Source organism: Halichondria panicea, chromosome 2 (genome assembly GCF_963675165.1).
Source record: "Halichondria panicea chromosome 2, odHalPani1.1, whole genome shotgun sequence".
NCBI classification, from domain to species: Eukaryota; Metazoa; Porifera; class Demospongiae; order Suberitida; family Halichondriidae; genus Halichondria; species Halichondria panicea.
The window spans coordinates 1,076,990-1,104,775 of record NC_087378.1 but is presented as its reverse complement, the minus strand read 5'-3'; the positions used below and the strand labels follow the sequence as shown (position 1 = coordinate 1,104,775).

Below are 27,786 nucleotides of genomic sequence, written 5' to 3'. Positions count from 1 at the left end.
CTTATCAGTGGAGTAGGTTTGGGGGTCACTTGGGTAGTGCGAAACCTCCGGTGCGAATGACCCAAGTACACGTGGGACTGCCTCCGGCGCGGCGCGCGGAGCGCCGCTGGAAAATTTGAGGCAGCGTTTCATGCCTGTTTTACGGCCGTACGGGGCCGTAACAGGCCTTTTTTTTTTATCGTCATTTTTCATGTAAAGGTTAGAGGGTGAGATACAAAGCTAGCTAGACAAAATAGAAGGAAAAATAATGGCAAAAAAATTACTAATGTATGTGGATGCTGAGTTCAGGTGATTTGCAGTTCTGACATGAACTCCGCGATTAGCCTGGTCTCGAGGCTAGTGTTGGTCGGGCCACGCCCAACTACTATTAATTCACCTGATCTTTGACCTTTTTTGTTTACTTCCGGTGTTAATGACAATTCTCTGTCCATTTCCTGCCACCTTCATGACTAGACTGTCATCACTTCTTTTATACTGTACTAGACTCGACTGTACTGTACTGTGCTGAACTACGGGATGGATACATCAGAGATTAGTTTGATAGACCTATTCGTTACTACAGACCACGTCATACTGAGTCGAGGGCAGAGCTCTGTGTGGTGCTGTAAGAGATCAGGAGAGCTGTTACTAGGCTCAGGTATGAGAGAGCTGCTAGTGTATCAATGATGTTTATTGGTTACTCTCTTTGAGCAGAGTTTGATGCAAACCATGCTGAGTCTACATCTCATCATGGGCCAGTGTGGGGATGTATCGGAAAGATAAGATTTTTCACTGGTGAGTACGTATGAGTATAGGTTTTATATTTAACCACATCAATGTACTATGTGAAGCCTTAACGTATCGCTGTGTATTACATATGTGTGACAGCCGGCCAATGACTGGTGTTGTGTGGGTATTTTGTCGGATATAAAACTACAGACATTGTTTGTTTACAGCCTATTACAGATGTGTATAGCTGTCGTTTGCAGTTATTGTATGTCTTGTGTCACCAAATTAGAACACATGTAATTACCTGATCCCCACACTTCTCTAGTATAACTTTACATACTCTAGCCTCTCCTTAGTTGATTCATTTGGTGCTTCCTTGGTCAACCCTGAAAGTCTAACATTAATTTGTGTAATGTGCGTCTTTTGAAGCAGTTCTAAAGTACTCACTCTAATACTATAGTTATGGCTTGCATATAAAGAATGGCATTCACTCATAATTATTATGCATGAAATGAGTATATTATTTCTCTCTAGATGGAGAATGGAAGTTGCTGCTCATCACTCAAGCCACCTGTGTGGGCACCTTGCCTCAGGGGGGTAAGGTGTACTGTGTGGACAAGATCACCATTATCCCCTTAACAACCGAACCATCTGTTGAGATTGTCGGACTTGAGGTACGTACAGTAAGTACAGCCATTGGAAGGGTACAACTTGATTGATAGCTAGAGCTCATAATACGGCCCTGTGTGTGTGTGGGGGGGAGGGGGGTTGTTGAATATGAATAGGAGTTAGAATTGATGGAGTACAACACGGCCCTGTGTGTGTGTGGGGGGGGAGGGGGTTGTAGTTAAACGTGAATAGGAGCTAGAGTTGTCTGCAATTACTTCTTTGTCCCATCGTTAGTGAGTTCCCAAACAGTGTATCTGAAGTATTTGAATGCTTATGTATTGAATTACACTACCATTGGACAATTTGTACAGTGATATATTATAGTACCAGTCCTACATACATTCTCTCTTATCTCTCTCATTTCTCCTACAGGCTTCTGAAAAATTTGAAAAGCCAGCAGTGTTCATATCACTGCCGGGATTGGGGGTGGAGCTTAATGACATGGCAACAGGGTCATCTACCGGTCGCCCCTCTTCACCTACATTTAAAGAGAAGTTCATGAGCTTTGTGACTGATTCTGAGAAACCCAAGGAACTCAAGGACAGAGAGAAAGTAGAGAAGAGGCTAACAGAGGTAAGTTGTCTGTCATACAACCCTTGCATTAGCACTAGCCAGTAGGATCTAAATACACTGAAGTATGCCACAGAGTAAGCAAGTCAGATCAGACTCTGTAGCCATCCAGGGTTACTTACTGTACCTCTGCTAGTATTCTACAGCTGGTTGTGAGTGATTGTCTGTTACATGTGTATGTATGTGCAGGCCTTACTGGGGATGTTTAATGATTCGCGATCCTTCTACTTCTCCACCGACTTTGACCTGACACAAAACCTCCAGAGGAAGACTGAGCAGAGCAACAATAAACATCTGCCTCTGTGGAAAACTGTATGTTTATTGTTATGAAGGCTGCTTGAGTGTTTCCACTTACGTTGTGTGCAAACTCACTATTCCTTGAATAGACTGTTGGCCCCTCTATGTCTAGTTTAGTTTATCAGCATCCAAGACATTGAAGCATACGTTTCGGTATCATACATCAACATGTTAGTTGACTTATATTAACTGTGTAGGTGGATGAACGCTTCTTCTGGAACAAGTGGATGCTAACAGATCTTATAGAGAACTATCAGGTAACTATTGCATGTGGTATCAAGTGTCTAATAGCCAATACTGTGCCAAGAATGTTGTAGTGGGTCAAACATACTGATTCTGTTCAACCAACAAAGTGTGCAACTACACCAAATTGATCTAAATACGGTTGCACTGTACATATAGCACTTTTCACTAGTCCGTTGATTGATATTATGCCCCCCCCCTCTCTCTGTATCCAGGGTGATGTTTCGGACGAGTGGATACTGCCTATCATCCAAGGCTACGTTGAGATCCGTCAGATCCCTATCACCACAAAGGACACCCCCGACATCTTGCAGCCAGGCTGGAACAATAAGTACGTACATGTATGTATGTTCTCTTTACGGGTACATACCCTACCTTCAGCTACTATATATGTGTTAAGCTCACCTCCCTCCCTCCGGTAATCACAGTACAGCTATAACTGTCGCCATTGTAGGTATGCTGAGAAGAGGATGAGCTTGACCTCTGACCTTGATTTTGGACTAACTACTCTGTCCTCCTCTGACCTCGCTCTAAAAGAACAAGACTCTCTGAACAGTAAGCCAATGCTTTCAGTTGAACATTTTGTATAAGAGTCTTGAGGAAATTATCGTATAACGGGTATATTTTGAGGGTATAAATTTTCGCAGAATGACCATTAGAAAGGTTTTTGCGGAATAGCAGTATTCTGCAGCATGCATGCATGCAATAATAAATGTTGTGGGTATAAATGTTTGCGGTATATGTTTAATAGCAAAGACTGTGAAAATTTATACCACCCTCTAATTTATACGCCACACACCACACCTTGGTTCTGTACTGTGATGCTCACTTGGTTCTGTACTGTGATGCTCACTGTCTCTTTGTCCATGTGCAGCCATTCAGTCCGAGTTGTCTGGGTCTGGTTATGAGACAGACAGTGAGAGCGACGGAGACAGTGACCAACAAGAAGACATTGACAAGTTGATGATGAGGGATATGAACGAAACTGATCAAGAAGTGATAATAGAGAGAGTTTCAGAGGCAGCTACTCAACACTTAGACCAGGCACGTGAGGAAATACCAGAAATAAAGGATAAGAGGTCTGAAAAAGAACAAGATGATCTTATAGCTCCTGAGATATTGACCTCTGAGGCGAGCAAAGTTACTATAGTGATTGATGACGACTGTCAAGCTGAGGGGGAGAAACCTGTCCCTTCCTTATCATCTCTCTGTGAAGACCTGTTGAAGGATCGTCTTGGAGACCAAACTAATGGGCTGACACCCAACAGACTTAGACCCGAATCAGACCTGTCTAACTTCGAATCAGACTATTTTGCAAGCTCCTCAGCTCGTGCTAGTGAGGAGGAGGGGTGGGTATCTGTGAGGAAAGAGGGGATGTTGAGTGAAAGGTCTGCGGGGGAGGAGGAGAGTCCATCCCCCACATTCACACTGGCCATCGTATCCAGGCGAAGCAGACACAGAGCAGGTGAGCTGTTAGACCACCAGATGGTGTAGTGCTATTCATTTTGCTTGTATGTTGTGTGTTATAGCCAAGATTCATTAGTATATATACTCATTTCTAGAGTAGGAGCACGGGTGCCATGTTATTCGCTGGGCTACAATGTATTTATCATACCTATGCATGCTTGCACCCCCCACTCCTCCACTGCCTAACCCCCATACCACACCCCCATACCACACACCCATACCCACCACAGGCACCCGTTATCGACGGAGAGGTGTGGATGAGACTGGTAACGTGGCCAACAATGTGGAGACGGAGATGTTGGTTCAGTGTGGTGCTCATGTGGTGTCCTACGTCATCGTGAGGGGATCAGTCCCGGTTTACTGGACACAGCCCGGGTACAAGTACAGACCACTCCCCATCATTGAGAGCAGTAAGTTTTGGAGTCACACTTTCAGATCTCTGTGCAGTCAATGCGTTGTGTATAGCATTGAAGCTTAAATTATTCTTTAGTACGTTGAAAGTTTTAAGTTTTCCAGTTCAAAGACCCTGTACTGTATGTTATGTATACCAAATATGAGAGTGTATGACATCATAGTATATACTGCGTATTGTTCAGATGATGAGGATACTCAGAAGGCATTTCAAAAACATTTCGACACTCAACTGAATCTTTACCAGGAAATGGTGAGTGTGCTAGTGTACTTTGTACCCTTTGTGTGGAATGAATGACCTTTGTACTGTACAGGTTGTGGTGAATCTTGTGAAGCAGTCGGGAAAAGAGAAGGCAAATTAAACTGTCGAGAATTGCTTTTCATGAATATTTGTATATCTCCACAGGTGTTATCGGATGCCTATGAGAAGCATATTCTGGAAATGAATAATCCAAAGATCACCTACATTGTGTTTGATTTCCATCATCACTTGTAAGTGGTTGTGGTAAAAATGATGTCTAGTTATAATTCTAGTTCGATGATTCTATAGTACCTCACCTTTCCCCCCCCCCCCCCCCCCCGCCTTGTAGTAAGACCAGGCAGAGTACTGCACTGAAGCTTCTGCTCAGAAAAACTCAAGACATCACAAGGAAAATGAGATTCTGTTGGTAAGGATTTACATGTTGGCTACATCACTGCTTAGTTCCTCTGTATAATGACCAAAATATTGCTCCCCATTATAGAGGGATTCCACTGTACTGTCTAGGTAACATGTAGAAAGATGTAGAAAGTAACTGCAAGCATGAACTGATAACCATTTTTAGCAGACTCTCTTTGAACCTCTCTAGGCATGGGGTTGCCCTCTCACCCTATAAAGTACACGTACAGTCTATCAAATTGTTGCATATACATGTACATATGAAGAATGGTATTTTTCAGTTTGGCCAAACTTTACATGTACATGTAAGTCTAGAATGAGCACTGCTGTATCTGTATGTATGTGTATGTGATGACTAAGAGGTGTTATGACTAGGGACAGAATAGGTGTGGCTTAGTGGTTAGGGTGGTGGCTTAGTAGATTAGGTGTAGAAGTGGCCGAAATTATTCTACTACAGCTTGGCCCTAAAAGTGCAAGCTCTAATCGTTGGTTTTGCTGTCAGGCAAATCTCTGTTGCAAGTGCCTGCAATCCCTAGTACTGCCTCCCCGTTTAATCAAGTGTGGCCCCGATGAAATTTTGAATTTAACACATTCGTCTCCCCTCTTCTATTGTACGTACGCACAGGTTAGACATGGACCAATCAGTCTCTGATGACAACGACCCCTCGGGCAGTGTGCTGTGCAGGCAGGAGAGCGTCTATCGAGTCAACTGTATGGACTGTCTGGACAGAACCAACGTCACACAGTCTGTGTTCGCCAGAGATGTGCTACAGACTGCAGTAAGCTCTTCCAGTATTTATTATCTTGATATTTATATGAACTCCTCTACCTACATGTAATATATACACACTCGTGTTTATGTAAACTTCTACATTCATGTGTTTGTTTGCAGCTTCAGAAGCTGGGAGTGATTCCTTTTGAGGAGAGGCTGGAGGGCTCCACGCTTACCTCCTTTAAGGAGATGTGGGGCAACAATGGTGACATTGTCAGCAAACAGTACACTGGCACTGTGGCCATGAAAGTGAGTGCATGGGCTCTATGTACATGTATGTTACATGCAGCTGGTGTGAATTTTGCATTCTCTGCTTGTTTTCTTTGTGTGTTTACTTTAATTATAGCCTACAGCTTGCTTTTATACTGTACTATAAACTATTGACTGTTGATCAATTCTTGTGTGCTTGTATACTCCATAATACTACTACACCTGTGTCCCTGCAGGGTGACATCACTCGGTACGGGGAGCGCAAACTGGCTGGACTAATGAAAGACGGCTACAACTCTGCCCAGCGTTACTACATGAACATCTTCAGAGACACCTACAGACAAGTGCTCATCGGTAAGCTACTAAAGCTACATGTACATGAAAAAGTAACAGTTTCGAAATTCAATTTACGAAGAGCTTCTCCTACTAAAACACCTGGATATTTTTGACCTGCCCTCATCCACAGCTAGTACATACCTTTGAGTGTTTTATATACACGTATGCTAGATGTTTCTACCCTCCTCCCCTCCCCCCCCAGACTTGATGCAGGGAAAGAGTCCGGTGGAGGCCTTCTCCTCCCTGCCCAGCTCCATGCAGGGCACTGACGAGATGGATGATATGCACACAGAGCTTCCACAAGTCACACCCACTTTGACTGCACCCACGTTTGAAGTAGGGCCTGAGGAACAACTGCCAATGAGTGTTCTGTACAAGGAAGAGGTACATACTGCTTATGAGGGTTAGGTGTACCTGATTGTTACTATGAGTCCATGCACAGTAACAGCGTACACATGCTTATAGTAGTACAGTCATAACTTTTATGCAGACCTGAAAGCTATTCTTCAATTAAACTGTATTCTAATTCTGCCCCCCCCCCCTCTTTCCCCATGCAGGCTGTGCTGGACATAGTGCAGCACTGTAAAAAGGAGGTGTTCCCTAACAAGAGCCTGCACCTGCAAGCATGGGCCCTCATGGAGGCAGCTGGTCACAGTCTGGTCAACTCCTCAACCAAAGAGGAGCTATGCATCCTCATCCAGTGCAGGGAGAACTCACAACTCACCTTTGTCAGGTATATTCCTTTTACTAACTACATGTATAGTTCAAATGGCTATAAGAGGGGTTATCTGTTTGAGGTCTACATTTTCTGTAGGTGTAAGACTTGGGCCTGCATGTCCTAGACAATTATGTAGCGTAAATTGCTCCCAGTGTTAGAATCTGTTTTTCTTTCACACACACACACACACACACACACACACACACAGCTACAGCATGGAGGTAGAGCAGGTTGTGTGTCTCCTAAGAATACCTATGGACAATATCACCAAGATAGTGATTGGTAAGTTGTTCACAAATTTGATACAAAATATTTCTTCATAGTATATATTTCCTGTTGATGATGCTTGCACGTATGACATCATTATTATGCTCTTTTCCCAGTACTTCAATAGTTTGTCAGTAATTCTACCTAATGCGTTGTCTATGCAATTTGATATACCATATTATAACACGCTGTATATGCTCTTCCTCCTGCACAGGCCCCCTGGGCATGGTTCAGCTGCGTAGCTCTCGTAGACTGCACATGAGAATCTACTACTCCTTTGAGGACACCACCTACTACCTCACACTCAGAACAGTCTCGTCCAGCCCCACTGAGGATGACAAAGGTAACGTCTGGCAATACACGAAATGACCTAGCCTGAAGCAATTTCTCACTAAACTGTTGTTGCCCTAAGGCTATTTTATTGGCAACTGGAATGACTGGATCTTTATTTCTGTTTCTACAATCAACATACTGGTACATGTATACAGTACATTTCACTGAGTGTTTGCTTGTTTTCATCCTTGCATCTGTTGTTATTACTGCAGCTGTGTTGCTAGGCATTGCTGATGCTCTCTCCTTCCTGCAACCTGGCATACAAGTATCTGAACACAAACTGCCCAAGTAAGACAATATCCTTATCACATAATTATAATAGCTATGCAATTATATAACACTTGCAGAAAGAAGAGTCCAGAACATTATGGTATTGTCTACCTGATGGTCTCTAACTCGTTTGTGAAGAGTCTTGACGAGCAACAGTCCAATAATATCAGCAGTGAAGGTCATGTGACATGTGCCGTAACAACTGAACTTTCGAGGGTACCTTCAAACGAAAGTTTTGCAAGTGACACTAAATATGCTGAGCTGGAATCAGAACAATCTTCTATTGGCTATGAGAAACCATTGAATGCACGATGTCGTAGCTGTGATGATATTCTGTCCGCCACCACGCTCTCTCCCACCATCCCCATGGTAACAGTCTCGCGTCCTCTAAACCCAACGGGATCTTTGAATATTGCCAATGGGCTACGCCAGTCAAATTCCGACTCTCGACTTAGAGAAACAATTGAAGACAGTGGTACAATGAAAAGAGCTTCATCTGATACAATGCTCAGCTCCATAGAAGAAGATACAATGGAAGAACGATTCACAAAATTCACTGGGAGGTTATTTCAGAATCTACTTAAAGTTGGGAAGTCTTTGAAACAACGCACGTCTCCAACCAAACACAAGATTACAGTTGATGATATCGAGCCTCAGATTAATGAAACTGAAAGGAAAGAAACTAACAAAGACTCTGATTCCAAGCGCCCCAAGAAGTTACAGCGATTTAGAACTAAGGCGGGTAGTGGCAGGTCCATTCCGCAAAACGAGCCGTCTGAAGAGGAGGTTGTAAAGAACGAAAAAAGAGCACAGTCAAAGAGCAAGATTATAATTGTGTGACACTTACTTTTTAGCTGGACTATTTATTTTGATATCTGATACAATGTAAATACTCCATCATAATACTGTAGTTTTTTATAATTATAATTCATGTTTCATTGCTTTTAGGAAACTTTTTATGTACAAGTCATGTTCAATTTCTATTCAGTACACTAGTTTTAAACTTTCTCTGTCATTATTTAACAAATTCTATATATCAGGTGCTGTATAAAATAAATTTGGGAACAGTGAATTTATTTACGTATACAGTGACATGCATTGAGATAAAAGTATAGTTATTGTAAACTATGGTGTGTATAGAGTATACGTACTAACGCTAAACTATATTGTTCAATCGTCAAGTCCCTTGTCAAAACTTAGGGTTTAGAAAGTTGTTTGCTTACTGTGTCTAACTGTTCGTATTCGTGACTGTCCCCGGGCCCCGTCATTATCTTATCCACCATGGCTGACACAGACACGTTGGCTAGCTCATTCGGACCTCTCGACTGGTAGGCAGTATTTTCTCTGAGCATGATACTCGCTTGGAAGTCATCGTCGTAAATCGAGACGGAGTTATCACATTTTTTGTTTCCCTTCTTGTTCGTATTTGGCTCGGACGGTAGTGGGAGGTTCAAAGCAGAGCAACTAGTGCTCTTAGTTATTCCTTTCTCTATGTTAGTGTTGTTAGTGTTGTTATTGAGACAGGTTGTGCTTCTGCTCCACTTCTTTTTATTCTTGAGCTCAGAGGATTTCCTAACGTTGGTGTCTTTGTTGCATGGCTGATTTTCCGGTCTCGAGTTAGTACCTCTTTTTAGCATAGACACGAGGTTGTCTGTCTTCATCTTCCACGTTATCACACTGTACACAATGAGAGGGAGAGCAAAGATGAGCACATGCACCTAGTATATGACGTAGCAGCTATAATTATATAGTAAGCTGTTACAGTAGTCCATTGCTAAGCAATAATGTTGCAAGTACGTCAAATGCAAGTGTCTGTCTGAATGAAACCACACATGCAGAACCAACAAATGGGCTGATAGCTAATATTGACAATTTGTTATGACTGTACGTACTTGTGCAGAGTACATGGATTCAATGCACACCCACGGACTATGGACAGATATTGTAGGGTAGCTATAAAAGGTAGTTATAATAAGATGTATAGCATGCCACCTGTAATTGCTCACCATGTAACCACTAGTGCAATCAAGACCAGGACACACACAGTCGTGATGATAGCAACCACCAGTGTAATGGAGATTCCTGCATAATTATTAATAGTAGTTTCACGTTATATTATGCATGTGCAACAAGAACAAAAAAATTTGCAACAATGAAAAAGTAAATGCTATATACACATGTACGCCTACTACACTATGTCATGATATGGTGTACTCACCTGAAGATCTGCAGAACTCTCCAATATAGATCAGAATATACACCAGAACAGCAGTGCCATTAGCAGCCATTACGATTGACAAGTATAATTACAATTATGGCCATCGGTCATCAAGAATAAACAGGATATCATATATATATCAAACTAAAATTGTCTGTACTGACTTCCCCATAAAATGAATGATGCAAATGACAATGACACATTGTAAGCATAACCACTATAGATTCTATACAATAAATTGATGATCAAAAACAACACTAAAACACTAGCTCGGGCATATAGCTACACACCTATACAAAAAGAATATTGATCGAGTCACTAAGAAAAAGTTCCCACTACTGAACCTATGGAGTCTCAATGCTTTTTGCCAGCTAGAAAAGCACCCATCCTTGCACGGGCTCCTCGTCGGTAGCCAACCCTAAAACATGAAATAAAATAAGTATTGTCCATTTTGAAATTCTAATACAGCTGACAACATTTTATGATGTATGTATAAGCAAGGGCTTATAAAGAGAGGAGGGCATGCAACTCACTATCTATGTAAATCATCAAACTTCATATCAGAGGCAGGACATACTATAAATGGAGTCCAGTAGAAAAAAGCAGCTTCCACCCACGTGGAATGTCTCTGTAATAATATTATTGTATGAAGTATGCTGAGTCTGCATGCCCTCTTTTCTTTATAAGCCCTTGATGTAGGTTATTACTCATGCAAGAGGGATGTATAGCTAAGCTCGAGTACGCCCCGAGGGCAAGAGTTGTATTAGCAGTAGCACGAGGGCATGACGTTATAATGTAGCATCTATGCTCATAAATGGTTGCCGGTTCAACATATTGGAATTAGAATGACACAAGGATCATTACCTAATGGGACCAATCAGATTGCAAGCTAGCTAGTGCAACTATTCAGTCGCACACTGTTCTATTAAACTTAGCTAGCTCGCATGCAGCTGCTTGCTTGTTCTATAAAAATCTGTTCTTGTTGCTGTCCGATAAATTAGAAGATATACATAGAAATAATGTAATCATCAAAATTAAAGCATATTACAAGCAGTCTAAAAAGAGTTATATCAGAAAAGGTAGGACCTCGAAAATAAATTGATTCTACAAGGATCTGGGGTTCAAAATGGATTCTCTTACACGTGGTATTGAGCGCGCATGCGCATTACATCCAGGAATAAGGGGTGTGTCTGCAAGTTCACAAAAATTAATAATGGCTACTAAAATAGCTAGCTTCTTTAGTAGCCTCGATCCCAGGCCGAGTTTTCGCTTTTATAACGGTTAGGCGAACAACTAGAAGCTGTTAGTTTTCGTCGCATTGCAACCGTTGAGCAGTTACAGCTGGAATACATACACAGACAGACAGACACACACACACAGTCAGCTTTACCGTATCCCTCGTGCGGCTACGCCTCGAGGCATAACGAAAAGCACACAAATTAATAACTATACCTTGATGCACTACTTGAAGGGGGCAGTTGGTCTGTTGTGTTGTCTGTAAAGGATGAGGTGGGGGCACCAGTATTCGGGGTGGTGCTGGCTGTGGTAGTGGTGAGACTATCTGTTGGTCCAGTCCCGGACGAAACATTCGACGTCTCAGCTGTGATTTCTGGAATATCATTAGGTCCTGGATACTTGATGGTAGATACATCTGGTGCTTCCTCTTGGCTGGTCTGATGTTTAAACTGCTTGGCATTCTGCTCTCCGTACTCTGTATGTGAATAAATATTAAGTAGGACGTTTAAAAACCAATCAGACACATACCTTTTAGAATACTCTGAACAATTTGTTCTGTTCCTTCAATTCCAGACAACGCATTCACAAGTGCTGAAACTGTAGGTGAAGAGGTAGCATCTCTCATTAGCCACTTGGTAACAATCCTGTTCAAGTAAACCTTTGAAGCAGCTGGTACGGAGCTGATTCGGTCCAAGTCAGGTTTTGAGAGCCCTAGCAAACTTCCAAGAGCATGCCAGTTGTCAGCCAGGCCCTCCAGGAGCGACACAATTGTGGAAGAATCTTTCAACAAGCCCAGTGTCATATCTGCAAAACATCAAAATATTAAATTAGCCTCACAATGACTGTGGTAAAAGCAATACCTGGAGGTGCAGCTGGTTCTGGAGCTGCCAGCTGGGTCTCTTTGTCAGCTACAGGAGGCGGAGAAGTGGGAGTGGATGCTGGTGCCTTAAATTTAGTTGGCTGTATCAAAGGGCTGGGAATTTTGCTAATCTCTAGGGCAGCCATCTTCTGTTGAAAATATCGTGCAAACGGTGCATATGTCTTCTCATCAATAATGACAATTCGAATGTCAGAGAGAACAGGGTGGGGCTTCGTGAAATGGTATGCCATAACAGTGTCAACAAGACAGCGTGCAACAAGCTCTTTCCTCACTCCAAAGATCCCAGTACTGATGGCTGGGAATGCTATTGAATTAGCGTTGTATTTTTCTGCACCCTTCAAAGCCTCAGTGATGACTTTGGTCAAAAGACGCTCACATTCAGCTTCACCATATCCTGTGTCAGGCCCAACAGCATGAATCACTTTGTCACACTTCAATGCCCCCCCTCCGGATGTGATTGCAATCTTCCCAACAGTTACTGTGCCTTTATTTTCAACGTGACGTTTCGACAACTTTTGCAGTTGCCCTTTGCTAGCTTTATTCAATGCAGCTGCAACACCACCTCCGTGAGCCAACCTTTCGTTTGCTGGATTCACAATAATGTCAACTTCTTCCTCCACAATGTTTGCCTTCTTCAGTGTGAGTGTTTGAGTCTTAGAAAGATGGATGACTTCACACTTGCTCACAGCAGGTAGAATAGGGCTAACTATTTCGACAAGTTCATTGGCTAAGAGAGTTCTGGCTTGATCATGTTGTCGAGAAGAGGTTGAGACAATCTTCACGCAGGGAAATTCCCCTTCTTGTACTGAAAATACACATAGGTCGTAGGTCTGGTTATACTGATGAACGAGATTAGCCAGAGCATCGGGAGACATCGTTGCAGGGATTGGTACTTCAATAGTCTTCACTTTTCTACTCAAAATGGACTGGTATGCAGTTTGGAACTTCGTGATTCTCTCGTCTTCTTTCTCAGCACTCTCCTTTTCAATGAAAACCTTCCCAGCCTTGGGGTTGTAGTAGACACCCTCGATTTGGCCTATGGGTAGCTTTTCAAGAAGGGCCAAGGCATCAGGACTCATAATGTCATACACACTCTGAGGAACGGTTGTCAAAGACATCGCAGTAGCCGCAAGAACAGAGACACCAATGGTTTCCTTAGCTGGTGCAACAGAATTGGCTATTTTGGTATTGTTGATTGACGTAGCAGAATTTTGTTTTACTGTTGATCTGGAGACTGTCAGTGACTGTTCTACTGCTTTGATTTTTTCGTCCAATTCCTGAAGTTGTTTGTTCAATTTATCAGCTCTAGTATTGCTTGTATCAGAAACTTCCTTTATTTGTTTCCTCACTGTGTGCTTGATATCTTTGGCAACTTCTACAGATCTCTCAATTTGTTTGGAGACTTTCTTTTGTGAGTCTTCTTGAGATTCTAAAAGTTTGGCCTCAACTTCTATTGCTTGTCGCTTAATGTTCACCTCAATAATCTCCTTTGCGACAAACTGCTCAACTTTTGCATCGGTGTCTTCTTGAAATTTTGAAAATCGAACCTGCATTTCTTCGATCACCTTCTCTTTCTCATGTAATTGTGCACTGAGCCGTTCAATTGCTTCATCTTTTTGTGCTAGCTCCACTTTCAATCTTTTGGAATTCTCTTCTCGTTCCTTTGATTCTTCCTCACATCTATGGAAGAGCTTCTCAATGTCTCCAGTGAGGTGCTGGTGCTTGTTTTCCCATGTAGTAGACATCTCTTCTATTTTTCTGTCTCTTTCAGTGAGTTGCTGAGTTGCAAAGGCAGTTTGTAGACTGAGGTGAACATATACGCCCTCTTGCTGATGTTGTGCAATGTCTTTTCGTTTAATTCTTTCCACACACCCGGCATATCGAAATTCACATTCAATATCTTGATGAGGACATTCGGACAGATGTTGTTCATAATCAGATCTCGGAATCTCTTCATTGCCACAGTTGTTATGGCAGGGTAGAGGATACTTGGGACACACTGGATGATGGTCTTTGACAATACGGTCAAAAACATCTTCGAAATCACAATGTTCACATTTGTGGGGACGCTTGGGGCAGAATCGATTCAAGTGCTCTGCTAACTCGTACTTCTCCATGTCTTCTCCACAACCATGGGTACACTTCACATCGATGTATTCGCAGCTGTTTTCGTTCTTTGGATCCAAGTGCTTATCTCTCATACCCATCTCCCCTTTCCAATGACATCCCCTTCCTTTCAATGGACATAACACATCGAGCTCTAAAATTCTATTCATTGTTCGTTTATCTATCATCGATTGAAACTGTTCTTTTCTACATTCGGGATTCGGACAAGGTTTCTGGGCTGTTATAATGGGATTAATACAGGCTGTGCAAAAATGGCTGCCACAACAATCAGTTAACTTAGGCTCTTTCAGAATTTTCTCACATAATGGACAGTAATAATCTTGAGGTGGAGGATCAACAAACTCCCAAGCATACTGCTGATCACAAGCTTTCACTTCCATTCTGTATAAAGTGTTGACAGTCTCTTTTCTTTTGACCCAATCCAATATTCATAGCCAGCACATGACTCTCCACATAATAGACCACCTTTATGTACACACCACAAAAGAGACCTTCTCAACAATACTGCAGCAACACACGATTGAAATCACAGAAATCATAAAGGCAAAAAAAGTTCAATATAACATGATAATTATTATCACTATAATTAAACAGCAGTACTGTCAACAGTTACAATGCCTTTGGCAGCCAAGTCAGCTTTCACCCTCGCAAGGTAAGTGGGGTCAGGGTAGCCGTACCTAAGATGACAATTGTATAAATAAGGCTGCTTCATACAGCACGGACATAATAAATAATGTATACAAGTTACATGTATGTTGGTTGGTACGGTACTTACGGTCCTCCATGAGTGCTTGTCTTGTGGTGAATGTCGTTCCAAGTCACCACATCATTCTGTCCACTGGTTATAGAGGTGCCCACTGTGAAGATAAGTCGGGCATCAAATGCCCTTTTGAGCAGCTGCAGTACTTCATTGCCCTCAAAATTATTGGGTAGATAGGCTACCCGGTAGGCACCCTGGAATTTCCTACCAGGATGTGGGTGGAGCTTGCTTTGAGTCCCATCACGAATATCATAGTGTACCTCAATGGTCCCACAATCGTAATATCCTGGTAGCTTGCTTTTGGAATACTACAATTAACAAATCGTACAAATTCAAAATGTCAGGATATTATACTAATACCTTTACTGTCATTTTCCCACCGTTGGGCTGATTTCCAACGATTTTCCGGAGGGCAGTCTTGCAGGATGGGCAATAAGGGCTGTGCTGCAGAGCTTCGTTGATGCAGCCTCGACAAAAAGAATGGCCACACAGGGTCTTCACAGGGTCTTTGAAGCCAGAGAGACATATCGGGCACTCAGCTGTACACCATTGAACATACTTAACACACAAGCATTCTGTGCATTGATAACTCACCAGAGTCTTCTTTGGTCTGAGATGTACCTTTGCTGTTCTTGGTTGCCGAGGTATCCTGACCTAATTATAGCACACAGGCTGTAGATGTTTACCATGATGTTGCTATGTAACAATACCTGTTTGATGAGTGCTTGAGGGCTGAGTCGTTACAGCACTCTCAATGTCTTGTCTAGATCCAAATCCGGCAACAGCTTGAGAATAATTCTTCCCAGTGGTACCATGCCCACCATTGAAAGTTCCAACACCAGCTGGTCTGGGTCCCACCTCACCATGCTGTGGGTTCATGCCATCACCAGGGAGAGGACTTCTTTGGGCCAATAATTGAGGAGTCACCCCACGTGGCGATGGTTGGTTTGGATGAGGAGTAGGATTCTGCTGTATGCCTGTTGCCATGACACCAGTGGTAGAAGCTGTTGTGGTAAAACCGCCAGCCATCGGGAACTGTGCATTTCCTCCTTGAGTTGTAGGATATCCCAACATCTGCCCGTGGTTGTATCCACTTGGTGTGGGTATAGAGACCTGGGAAGTGAATCCTGGTGGCGTGGATAATGGAGGTTGCAGGGGATGTGTTGTGGGAGTAGCCAATCCATTTACATTGGTGTTGACTAACATGCTGCAGTGAAAGAAAGATAGGTACATGCAGTCCCATAATGAAAAGCACACAAATAGTAACTACCTTGATGCACTAGTTGAAGAGGGCAGTTGGTCTGTTTTGTTGTCCGCAAAGGGTGAGGTGGGGGCACCAGTATTCGGAGTGGTGCTGGCTGTGGTAGTGGTGAGACTATCTGTTGGTCCATTCCCGGACGAGTCAGCTAACGAAACATTCGACGTCTCAGCTGTGGTATTTGGCATATCATTAGGTCCTGGATACTTGATGGCACATACATCTGGTGCTTCCTCTTGGCTGGTCTGATGTTTAAACTGCTTGGCATTCTGCTTTCCGTACTCTGTATGTGAATAAATATTAAGTAGGACATCCTAGTAAACCAATCAGTAAGCACGTACCTTCTAGAATACTCTGAACAATTTGTTCTGTTCCTTCAATTCCAGACAACGTATTCACAAGTGCTGAAACCGTAGGTGAAGAGGTAGCATCATTCATTAGCCACTTGGTAACAATCCTGTCCAAGTAAACCTTCGGATCATCTTGTATGGAGTTGATTCGGTCCAAGACAGGTTTTGAGAACCCTAGCAAACTTCCAAGAGCGTACCAGTTGTCAGCCAGGCCCTCCAGGAGAGACAAAATTTTAGGAGAATCTGTCAACCAGCTCAGTGTCATATCTGCAAAACAAAGATATCAAATTAGCCTCACAATGACCGTAGTAATGGCAATACCTGGAGGTGCAGCTGGTTCTGGAACTACCAGCTGGGTCCCTTTGTCAGCTACAGGAGGCAGGGAAGTGGGAGTGAATGTTGGTGCCTTTAATTTAGCTGGCTGTATCAAAGGCCTGTGTCTGTTACTGCAAATCTCTAGGGAAGCCATCTTCTGTTGAAAATATCGTGCAAACGGTGCATATGTCTTCTCGTCAATAATGACAATTCGAATGTCAGAGAGAACAGGGTGGGGCTTCGTGAGATGGTATGCCATAACAGTGTCAACAAGACAGCGTGCAACAAGCTCTTTCCTCACTCCAAAAATCCCAGTACTGATGGCTGGGAATGCTATCGAGCTCGCGTTGTATTTTTCTGCACCCTTCAAAGCCTCAGTGATAACTTTGGTCAAAAGACGCTCACATTCAGCTTCACCATATCTTGTGACAGGTCCAACAGCGTGAATCACCTTGTCACACTTCAATGCCCCCCCTCCGAGTGTGATTGCAATTTTCCCAACAGGTACTTTGCCTTTTTTTTTAGTGTAACGATCCGAAAACGTTTGTAGTTGCCCTTGGCTAGCATTATCCAATGCAGCTGCAACGCCACCTCCGTGAGCCAATCTCTCGTTTGCTGGATTCACAATAATGTCAACTTCTTCCTCCACAATGCTTGCCTTCTTCAGTGTCAGTGTTCGAGTCTTAGAAAGATGGATGACTTCACACTTGCTCACAGCAGGTAGAATAGGGCGAACCATTTTGACAAGTTCCTCTGTTAAGAGAGTTCTGGCTTGATCGTGTTGTCGAGAAGAGGTTGAGATGATCTTCACGCAGGGAAATTCCCCTTCTTGTACTGAGAATACACATCGGTCGTAGGTCTGGTTGTACTGATGAACGAGATTAGCCAGAGCATCGGGAGACACAGTTGCAGGGATTGGTACTTCAATAGTCTTTACTTTTCTACTCAAAATCGACTGGTATGCAGTTTGGAACTTCGTGATTCTCTCGTCTTCTTTCTCTGTAGTCTCCTTGTTAATGAGAACCTTCCCAGCCTTGGGGTTGTAGTAGACACCCTCGATTTGGCCTATGGGTAACTTTTCAAGAAGGGCCAAGCCATTAGGACACATATTGTCATACACACCCTGAGGAACGGTTGTCAAAGGCATCGTAGTAGCCGCAAGAACAGACACACCAATGGTTTCCTTAGCAGTTGGAGGAGCAATGTTTGCTTTCGTTCTAGCGTTAGAAAGCTGAATGATTTCACACTTGTTCACAGCAAGTAGAGTAGGGCTAATAAGTTCATCGGCTAAGAGAGTTCTGGCTTGATCGAATTGTCGGTTAGTGGTTGAGACAATCTTTACACAGGGAAATTCCTCTTCTTGTACAGAGAATACACACTGGTCGTAGGTCTGGTTGTACTGATGAATGAGATTAGCCAGAGCATCGGGAGACACAGTTGCAGGGATTGGTACTTCAATAGTCTTCACTTTTCTACTCACAATCGACTGGTATGCAGTTTCAAACTTCGCGATTCTCTCATCTTCTTTCTCTGTAGTCTCTTTGTCAATGAGAACCTTCCCAGCCTTGGGGTTGTAGTAGACACCCTCGATTTGGCCTATGGGTAACTTTTCAAGAAGGGACAAGGCATCAGGACTCATATTGTCATACACACTCTGAGGAACGGTTGTCAAAGGCATCGCAGTAGCCGCATGAACAGAGTTATCAATGGTTTCCTTAGCTGGAGATGCAACAGAATTGGCTACTTTGGTATTGTTGATTGACGCAGCAGAACTTTGTTTTCCTGCTGATCTGGAGACTGTCAGTGACTGTTCTACTGCTTTCACTCTTTCGTCCAATACCTTAAGTATTTCATTCAGTTTATCAGCTCTAGTATTGCTTTTATCAGAGACTTCCTTTATTTGTTTCCTCACTGTGTTCTTGATCTCTTTGGCAACTTCTACAGATCGAGATAAATCTTCAATCTTCTTTTGTGAGTCTTTTTGAGATTCTAAAAGTTTGGCCTCAAGTCCTATTGCTTGTCGCTTAATGTTCTCCTCAATAATTTCATTTGCGACAAACTGCTCAATTTTTGCCTCGGTGTTTTTTTGAAATTTTGAAAATCGAACTTGTATTTCTTCGGCTTGATCTTGAATAGTTTTATCGACTTCAGCAGAAAATTCGTCATGCTTTTTGGACAGCTGATCGTGACCGTCTTGCTGGGACCTTAAGACGTTGACCTCCACATCTTTAACCTCTTGTTTCAAGTCTTCGATCACCTTCTCTTTCTCGTGTAATTGTGCACTGAGCCGTTCAATTGCTTCATCTTTTTGTGCTAGCTCCACTTTCAATCTTTTGGAATTCTCTTCTCGTTCCTTCGATTCTTCCTCACATCTATGAAAAAGCTTCTCAATGTCTCCAATGAGGTGCTGGTGTTTGTTTTCCCATGTAGTAGACATCTCTTCTATTTTTCTGTCTCTTTCAGTGAGTTGATGTGTTGCAAAGGCAGTTTGTAGACTGAGGTGAACATATACGCCCTCTTGCTGATGTTGTGCGATGTCTTTTCGTTTAATTCTTTCCAAACACCCGGCATATCGGAATTCACATTCAATATCTTGATGAGGACATTCGGACAGATGTTGTTCATAATCAGATCTCGGAATCTCTTCATTGCCACAGTTGTTATGGCAGGGTAGAGGATACTTGGGACACACTGGATGATGGTCTTTGACAATACGGTCAAAAACATCTTCAAAATCGCAATGTTCACATTTGTGGGGACGCTTGGGGCAGAATCGATTCAAGTGCTCTGCTAACTCGTACTTCTCCATGTCTTCTCCGCAACCATGGGTACACTTCACATCGATGTATTCGCAGCTGTTCTCGTTCTTTGGATCCAAGTGCTTATCTCTCGTACCCATCTCCCCTTTCCAATGACATCCCCTTCCTTTCAATGGACACAACACGTCAAGTTCACTTAACATTTTACGCCATGATCGCTTATCTAAAATTGCTTTGAACTGTTCTTTTTTACATTCGGGATTCGGACAAGGTTTCTGGGCTGTTATAATGGGATCAATACAGGCTGTGCAAAAATGGCTGCCACAACACTCGGTTAACATCGGTTCTTTCAGAATTTGTTCACATAATGGACAGTAATAATCTTGAGGTGGGGGATCAACAAACTCCCAAGCATACTGCTTCACAAGCTTTCACTTCCATTCTATTTCTGCTTCTCAATGGCTATATATTAAATTATATTCATAGCCAGCACATGACTCCCCACACACAAAAGAGACATTCTCTGGTTAACCACATTCTCAATTCTCAATAATGCAGCAAACACACAGATTGAAAGCACAAAAATCATACTAAATTTAACGAGACAACACCCATATAAGAAGTTCAGTATAATCATTGCTAATTAAACAGTACTATCAACAGTTACAATGCCTTTGGCAGCCAAGTCAGCTTTCACCCTCGCAAGGTAAGTGGGGTCAGGGTAGCCGTACCTAAGATGACAATTGTATAAATAAGGCTGCTTCATACAGCACGGACATAATAAATAATGTATACAAGTTACATGTATGTTGGTTGGTACGGTACTTACGGTCCTCCGTGAGTGTTTGTCTTGTGGTGGACGTCATTCCAAGTCACCACATCATTCTGTCCACTGGTTATAGAGGTGCCCACTGTGAAGATAAGTCGGGCATCAAATGCCCTCTTGAGCAGCTGCAGCACTTCACTACCCTCAGGATTATCGGGGAGATAGGCTGTCCTTTTGGCACCCTGGAACTTCGTACCAGGATGTGGGTGGAGCTTGCTTTGAGTCCCGTCACGAATATCATAGTGTATCTCAATGGTCCCACAATCGTAATATCCTGGTAGCTTGCCTTTGGAATACTATAATTACAAATCGTACCAATTCAAAATGTCAGGATAATTTCTTTACTAATACCTTTACTGTCATTTTCCCACCGTTGGGCTGATTTCCAACGATTTTCTTGATGGCAGTCTTGCAGGATGGGCAATAAGGGCTGTGCTGAAGAGCTTCGTCGATGCAGCCTCGACAAAAATAATGGCCACACTTGGTAATCACAGGGTCATTGAAGCCAGAGAGACATATCGGGCATTCAGCTGTAAACCATTGAGCATACTTAACACTCAAGCATTCTGTGCATTGATAAACTCACCAGAGTCTTCAGTGGTCTGAGATGCATCTTTCCTGTTCTTGGTTCCCGAGTTATCCTGACCTACATGTAATTAGCGTACAGACAGTGCATGTTACCATGATGTTGTTATTGGTACTGATTTAATATTATGTTTGTTATAATTATATTATATACCTTTTTCAGAAATTGGCAACGGCACTATTCCATTTTGTACATTTTTGTACCCTCTTGGGATGGCCTGAGCAGGTGCTGGAGGGGGCATTCCCAGGCTCAATGACACAGGAACAGTTGAAGTGGAAGACATGTTTGTGGGTGAAGCCAAATGTGGGGAGCTGAAGAGTGTGTATATAAATATAGTTAGTTAGTACTTACTATTCACAATATCCTGTCCATGCATCTTCGTTAAGTTAACACAGATAATATGGGCTACTAGATTTAGAGTCCCAGAACAAATTACACACATAGATCTTACGTTGAAACTGAAGTGTAAGGAACTTCTCTTCCAAGGGATATACGTGTAAAGGGTTGACACTTCCCTTCTTGTACTAGTACTGTAGCTGTTGCAATATCTGCGTTTTGTTTTCTTGCTAATCTGGAGACTGTCAGTGACTCTTCTACAGCTTTAACTCTTTCGCCTAGATTCTTAAATCGTTCATCAGCTCTAGTATTGCTTTTATCAGAGACTTCCTTTATTTGTTTCCTCACTGTGTCTTTGGTAACCTCTACAGATTGAGATAACTCATCAATTTTTATCAAGAGCTTTCTTTGTGAGTCTTCTTGAGATTCGATCACCTTCTCTTTCTCATGTAATTGTGCACTGAGCCGTTTAATTGCTTCATCTTTTTGTGCTAGCTCCACTTTAAATCTTTTGGAATTCTCTTCTCGTTCCTTCGATTCTTCCTCACATCTATGAAAAAGCTTCTCAATGTCTCCAATCAGGTGCTGGTGTTTGTTTTCCCATGTAGTAGACATCTCTTCTATTTTTCTGTCTCTTTCAGTGAGTTGATGAGTTGCAAAGGCAGTTTGTAGACTGAGGTGAACATATACGCCCTCTTGTTGATGTTGTGCAACGTCTTTTCGTTTAATTTTTTCCAAACACCCGGCATATCGGAATTCACATTCAATATCTTGATGAGGACATTCGGACAGATGTTGTTCATAATCAGATCTCGGAATCTCTTCATTGCCACAGTTGTTATGGCAGGGTAGAGGATACTTGGGACACACTGGAATATGGTCCTTGACAATACGGTCAAAAACATCTTCGAAATCACAATGTTCACATTTGTGGGGACGCTTGGGGCAGAATCGATTCAAGTGCTCTGCTAACTCGTACTTCTCCATGTCTTCTTCGCAACCATGGGTACACTTCACATCGATGTATTCGCAGCTGTTCTTGTTCTTTGGATCCAAGTGCTTATCTCTCGTACCCATCTCCCCTTTCCAATGACATCCCCTTCCTTTCAAAGGACATAACACGTCAAATTCCAAAATTTTACGCCATGTCCGTTTATCTAAAATCGATAAGAATTGGGGTTTTCTACATTCGGGATTCGGACAAGGTTTCTGGGCTGTTTTAATGGGGTCAATGCAGGCTGTGCAAAAATGGCTGCCACAACAATCAGTTAACATCGGCTCTTTCAGAATTTGCTCACATAATGGACAGTAATAATCTTGAGGTGGGGGATCAACAAACTCCCAAGCATGCTGCTGATCACAAGCTTTCACTTCCATTTGTATAAAGTGTCTTGACATGTCTCTTTTCTATATCTTGACTCAACTCTATACCCAACTTAACATCTAGTGTGGTCTATATTCATAGCCAGCACATGACCTCCACATAATACCACCACAATTTAGTAACACACCACAAAAGAGACATTCTCAACAATAATGCATCAACACACGAATTGAAATCACAAAGACAAGAACTCAAATAATCAATATGCATGATATAGTTTGTAGTTTGTCACTAATTAAACAGCAGTACTGTCAACAGTTACAATGCCTTTGGCAGCCAGGTCAGCTCTCACCCTCGCAAGATAAGTGGGGTCAGGGTAGCCATACCTAACAATTATGAAAGCAATGTTTAATAGTTTCCTAAATACAATTTCTAAGGCTGCTTCATACAGCACAGACATATAATGTGTACAAGCTATGAAGTAGTTTTTGTTCAGTACTTACGGTCCTCCGTGAGTATATGTCTTGTGGTGAATGTCATTCCAAGTCACCACATCATTCTGTCCACTGGTTATAGAGGTGCCCACTGTGAAGGTGAGTCGGGCATCAAATGCCCTCTTGAGCAGCTGCAGTACTTCTCTGCCCTCAGGATTGTCGGGGAGATAGGCAATCCTGTAGGCACCCTGAAACTTCCTACCAGGATGTGGGTGGAGCTTGCTTTGAGTCCCATTATAAATCTCATAGTGTATCTCAATGGTGCCACAACTAGGATATCCTGGTAGCTGGTTTCTGGAATACTATATAAAAGTTGTATCAAAATGTCAGGATAATGTTTTACCATTATTATATATACCTTCACAGTCATTTTCCCACCGTTGGGCTGATTTCCAACGATTTTCCGGAGGGCAGTCTTGCAGGATGGGCAATAAGGGCTGTGCTGCAGAGCTTCGTTGATGCAGCCTCGACAAAAAAAATGGCCACATTTGGTATTCACAGGATCTTTGAAGCCAGAGAGACATATCGGGCACTCAGCTGTACACCATTGAACATACTTAACACTCAAGCATTCTGTGCATTGATAACTCACCAGAGTCTTCTTTGGTCTGAGTTGTACCTTTGCTGTTCTTGGTTACCGAGTTATCCTGACCTAATTATAGCATACAGGCTGTACATGTTTACCATGATGTTGCTATGTAACAACCTGTTTGATGAGTGCTTGAGGGCTGAGCAGTTACAGCACTCCCAATGTCTTGTCTAGATCCAGATCCGACAACAGCTTGAGAATAATTCTTCCCAGTGGTACCATGCCCAGCATTGAAAGTTCCAACACCAGCTGGTCTGGGTCCCACCTCACCATGCTGTGGGTTCATGCCATCACCAAGGAGAGGACTTCTTTGGGCCAATAATTGAGGAGTCACCCCACGTGGTGATGGTTGGTTTGGATGAGGAGTAGGATTCTGCTGTATGCCTGTTGCCATGACACCAGTGGTAGAAGCTGTTGTGGTTGTGGTAAAACTGCCAGCCACCGGGAACTGTGCATTTCCTCCTTGAGTTGTAGGATATCCCCAATTTTGCCCGTGGTTGTATCCACCTGGTGTGGGTATAGAGACCTGGGAAGTGAATCCTGGTGGCGTGGATAATGGAGGTTGCAGGGGATGTGTTGTGGGAGTAGCCATTCCATTTACATTGGTGTTGGTGTTGGCAAACATGCTGCGTGAAAGAAAGAAAGATAGATACATGCAGTCCCATAATGAAAAGCACACAAATTAGTAACTACCTTGATGCACTAGTTGAAGAGGGCAGTTGGTCTGTTGTGTTGTCTGTAAGGGGTGAGGCAGGGACACCAGTATTCGGAGTGGTGCTGGCTGTGGTAGTGGTGAGACTATCTGTTGGTCCAGTCCCGGACGAGTCAGCTAACGAAACATTCGACGTCTCAGCTGTGGTATCTGGCATATCATTAGGTCCTGGATACTGGATGGCAGATACATCTTGTGCTTCCTCTTGGCTGGTCTGATGTTTAAACTGCTTGGCATTCTGCTCTCCGTACTCTGTATGTGAATAAATATTAAGTAGGACCTTACTAAATCAATCAGTGAACACGTACCTTCTAGAATACTCTGAACAATTTGTTCTGTTCCTTTAATTCCAGCCAACGTATTCACAAGTGCTGAAATCGTAGGTGAAGAGGTAGCATCTCTCATTAGCCACTTGGTAACAATCCTGTCCAAGTAAACCTTTGGAGCAGCTTGTACGGAGTTGATTCGGTCCAAGTCAGGTTTTGAGAGCCCTAGCAAACTTCCAAGAGCATGCCAGTTGTCAGCCAGGCCCTCCAGGAGCGACACAATTGTAGAAGAATCTTTCAACAAACCCAGTGTCATATCTGCAAATCAAAAAATCAAATAGCCTAACAATAACTGCGGTAATGGCAATACCTGGAGGTGCAGCTGGTTCTGGAGCTACCAGCTGGGTCCCTTTGTCTGTTGCGTCAGCTACAGGAGGTGGGGAAATGGGAGTGGATGCTGGTGCCTTAAATTTAGTTGGCTGTATCAAAGGCCTGTGTCTGTTACTGCCAATCTCTAGGGAAGCCATCTTCTGTTGAAAATATCGTGCAAACGGTGCATATGTCTTCTCGTCAATAATGACAATTCGAATGTCAGAGAGAACAGGGTGGGGCTTCGTAAAATGGTATGCCATAACAGTGTCAACAAGACAGTGTGCAACAAGATCTTTCCTCACACCGAAGATCCCAGTACTGATGGCTGGGAATGCTATCGAAGTCGCGTTGTGTTTTTCTGCACCCTTCAAAGCCTCATTGATAACTTTGATTAAAAGACGTTCACATTCAGCTTCACCATATCTTGTGTCAGGCCCAACAGCGTGAATCACATTGTCACACTTCAATGCCCCCCCTCCGGGTGTGATTGCAATGTTCCCAACAGGCACTTTGCCTTTTTTTTTAGTGTAACGATTCGAAAACGTTTGTAGTTGCCCTTGGCTAGCATTATCCAATGCAGCTGCAACACCACCTCCGTGAGACAATCTATCGTTTGCTGGATTCACAATGATGTCAACTTGTTCCTCCACAATGTTTGCCTTCTTCAGTGTCAGTGTCCGAGTTTTAGAAAGATGGATGACTTCACACTTGCTGACAGCAGGTAGAATAAGGCTAACCATTTTGACAAGTTCCTCTGTTAAGAGAGTTCTGGCTTGATCGTGTTGTCGAGAAGAGGTTGAGACAATCTTCACACAGGGAAATTCCCCTTCTTGTACTGAGAATACACACTGGTCGTAGGTCTGGTTATACTGATGAATGAGATTAGCCAGAGCATCGGGAGACACAGTTGCAGGGATTGGCACTTCAATAGTCTTCACTTTTCTACTCAAAATGGACTGGTATGCAGTTTGGAACTTCGTGATTCTCTCATCTTCTTTCTCAGCACTCTCCTTGTCAATGAGAACCTTCCCAGCCGTGGGGTTGTAGTAGACACCCTCGATTTGGCCTATGGGTAGCTTTTCAAGAAGGGCCAATGCATCAGGACTCATATTGTCATACACACTCTGAGGAGGGGTTGTCAAAGGCATCGCAGTAGCCGCATGAACAGAGTCATCAATGGTTTCCTTAGCTGGTGCAACAGAATTGGCTGGTTTGGTATTGTGGATTGACGTTTCATCAGGAATTGGTGGATTGGTTGAGGCTGACAGTAGCAGCTCAGCACTTTGCTCATTGAGGTAGTCACAGAAAGCTTCCACAGTCGCGGACGGACCACTGATAATAGCTTTACGGCCTCCAGCCTTGCTAAATGTCAAGCAGTGTTGATATCCATTTTTGGCTTTCATCAAAGCCTTGGCAATTATTGAAGTGCTGCTAATTTCGATCTTCACCGAGTTGGATATAGTCTCAGTCATGTGATACTGTGTGTAATAACAGTGAAAAATGAATAAGTTAGCATGCTAGATTTGTATTCACGTACCAGCAGTTTCACAGACTTGAGCTCTGTAACATTTTTCTCTGCGAAGTGGACATGTAAGATTAGAATAACATCAGGTTTGAATATGCTGAACAAAACTTACTTCCGTAGAGTTTGTAGACAGCTCCTGACTTCACCTCTTCTCCACCACCAACATAGCTGGCAGACATAATGTTGGTGAGCCTGCCTTCATTGTACCCCAGTGGAATCAGTACTTTCTGCAAGGAGAGCAAAATGTCATAAGTAACACCAGAATAATGCAAGCTACCTGTCTAGTCTGTTCATCAGTGTTCTTGCTGATTGGTGGAACATTCTCAAGCAGCACCACTGTGTACGTGTAGCTACAGGCGGCTAAATCAGATTGTGCCATTCGTCTCACGAGGTTGGGGCTGTAGTCCTATGCAGACAAAAGAAGGTGGTTTGTAATGCACAGTGGGCACATTCCTTGTGCTTATCTTTGCATCATACTGAAAGTTATGAATAATATTAGAGGAGGTACCACACAAGATCAGAATCAGAACTGCTTCTTTCCCAAATTTTACTGTACGTTTAATACTGAATATCGAATATCAAATATATCGATTAAAAACTTAACGACATGCACATACACATTAGGGTATGAGGATAATAAGTTACATAATGTGTGCACATGCATGCAGTTTATAAGTGTGCCTGTTGGTACAACCCTATTATATATACACTGAATGGAGGAATAGATCTAAACATTGGCACTATCATAATCACCTCAATCAGTAATAGATCCTTGACTTGTTGGAGGTATTATAACCAAGTATGAAGGCTAGCTGGCTGGCCTGCATGTAACGTACGTAAATACGCACACAATGCGAGATATTAGGGAAACTCCCCGGGGATCCCCTTTATAATTGACAAGAGCAGCTTACCCGCCGCCCTCAA

The 27,786-nt window shown here is 42.9% G+C and overlaps 4 protein-coding genes across 5 annotated transcripts; 1 reads left to right on the top strand and 3 right to left on the bottom strand.

Annotated features, from left to right (window-relative positions):
* The first annotated feature begins 430 nt into the window (after nucleotides 1-430).
* LOC135331685 (phosphatidylinositide phosphatase SAC2-like) lies at nucleotides 431-8,970 on the top strand. Its single transcript, XM_064526920.1, has 23 exons — nucleotides 431-637; nucleotides 694-774; nucleotides 1,243-1,382; nucleotides 1,750-1,950; nucleotides 2,137-2,259; nucleotides 2,442-2,501; nucleotides 2,703-2,818; nucleotides 2,942-3,042; nucleotides 3,362-3,952; nucleotides 4,185-4,364; nucleotides 4,551-4,618; nucleotides 4,680-4,718; nucleotides 4,772-4,857; nucleotides 4,956-5,033; nucleotides 5,649-5,802; nucleotides 5,916-6,044; nucleotides 6,242-6,359; nucleotides 6,544-6,725; nucleotides 6,899-7,074; nucleotides 7,268-7,341; nucleotides 7,541-7,669; nucleotides 7,872-7,947; nucleotides 8,007-8,970. Exons 1-23 carry the CDS (start codon nucleotides 517-519, stop codon nucleotides 8,767-8,769), a joined length of 3,786 nt encoding a protein of 1,261 aa, XP_064382990.1. The 5' UTR covers nucleotides 431-516; the 3' UTR covers nucleotides 8,770-8,970.
* On the bottom strand, nucleotides 8,945-14,823 carry LOC135331688 (uncharacterized). Its single transcript, XM_064526925.1, has 6 exons — nucleotides 12,244-14,823; nucleotides 11,912-12,187; nucleotides 11,600-11,858; nucleotides 10,148-10,565; nucleotides 9,936-10,011; nucleotides 8,945-9,606 (listed from the first exon to the last, which is right to left on the bottom strand). Exons 1-4 carry the CDS (start codon nucleotides 14,768-14,770, stop codon nucleotides 10,502-10,504), a joined length of 3,126 nt encoding a protein of 1,041 aa, XP_064382995.1. The 5' UTR covers nucleotides 14,771-14,823; the 3' UTR covers nucleotides 8,945-9,606; nucleotides 9,936-10,011; nucleotides 10,148-10,501.
* A 55-nt stretch (nucleotides 14,824-14,878) lies between these two features.
* LOC135332011 (uncharacterized) lies at nucleotides 14,879-23,036 on the bottom strand. The gene is made up of 14 exons (XM_064527316.1): nucleotides 21,696-23,036; nucleotides 21,398-21,555; nucleotides 21,245-21,304; nucleotides 21,010-21,188; nucleotides 20,662-20,954; nucleotides 20,494-20,563; nucleotides 17,080-20,248; nucleotides 16,750-17,025; nucleotides 16,421-16,691; nucleotides 15,861-16,357; nucleotides 15,745-15,804; nucleotides 15,511-15,689; nucleotides 15,166-15,458; nucleotides 14,879-15,067 (listed from the first exon to the last, which is right to left on the bottom strand). Exons 1-14 carry the CDS (start codon nucleotides 22,976-22,978, stop codon nucleotides 14,977-14,979), a joined length of 6,879 nt encoding a protein of 2,292 aa, XP_064383386.1. The 5' UTR covers nucleotides 22,979-23,036; the 3' UTR covers nucleotides 14,879-14,976.
* Nucleotides 23,037-23,088: 52 nt separating this feature from the next.
* LOC135331686 (uncharacterized) lies at nucleotides 23,089-27,754 on the bottom strand. Of its 2 annotated transcripts, none has more exons than XM_064526921.1 (12): nucleotides 27,616-27,754; nucleotides 27,140-27,268; nucleotides 26,975-27,089; nucleotides 26,875-26,912; nucleotides 25,336-26,815; nucleotides 25,008-25,283; nucleotides 24,681-24,951; nucleotides 24,105-24,613; nucleotides 23,991-24,050; nucleotides 23,757-23,935; nucleotides 23,408-23,700; nucleotides 23,089-23,290 (listed from the first exon to the last, which is right to left on the bottom strand). In XM_064526921.1, the coding sequence occupies exons 2-12, from the start codon at nucleotides 27,239-27,241 to the stop codon at nucleotides 23,200-23,202; spliced, it is 3,414 nt and encodes a 1,137-aa protein (XP_064382991.1). In that variant the 5' UTR covers nucleotides 27,242-27,268; nucleotides 27,616-27,754; the 3' UTR covers nucleotides 23,089-23,199. The 2 variants fall into 2 exon arrangements, with proteins under 2 accessions (XP_064382991.1, XP_064382992.1); XM_064526922.1 differs by having other exon boundaries at nucleotides 27,140-27,338; nucleotides 27,616-27,704.
* Between the last annotated feature and the right edge of the window lie 32 nt (nucleotides 27,755-27,786).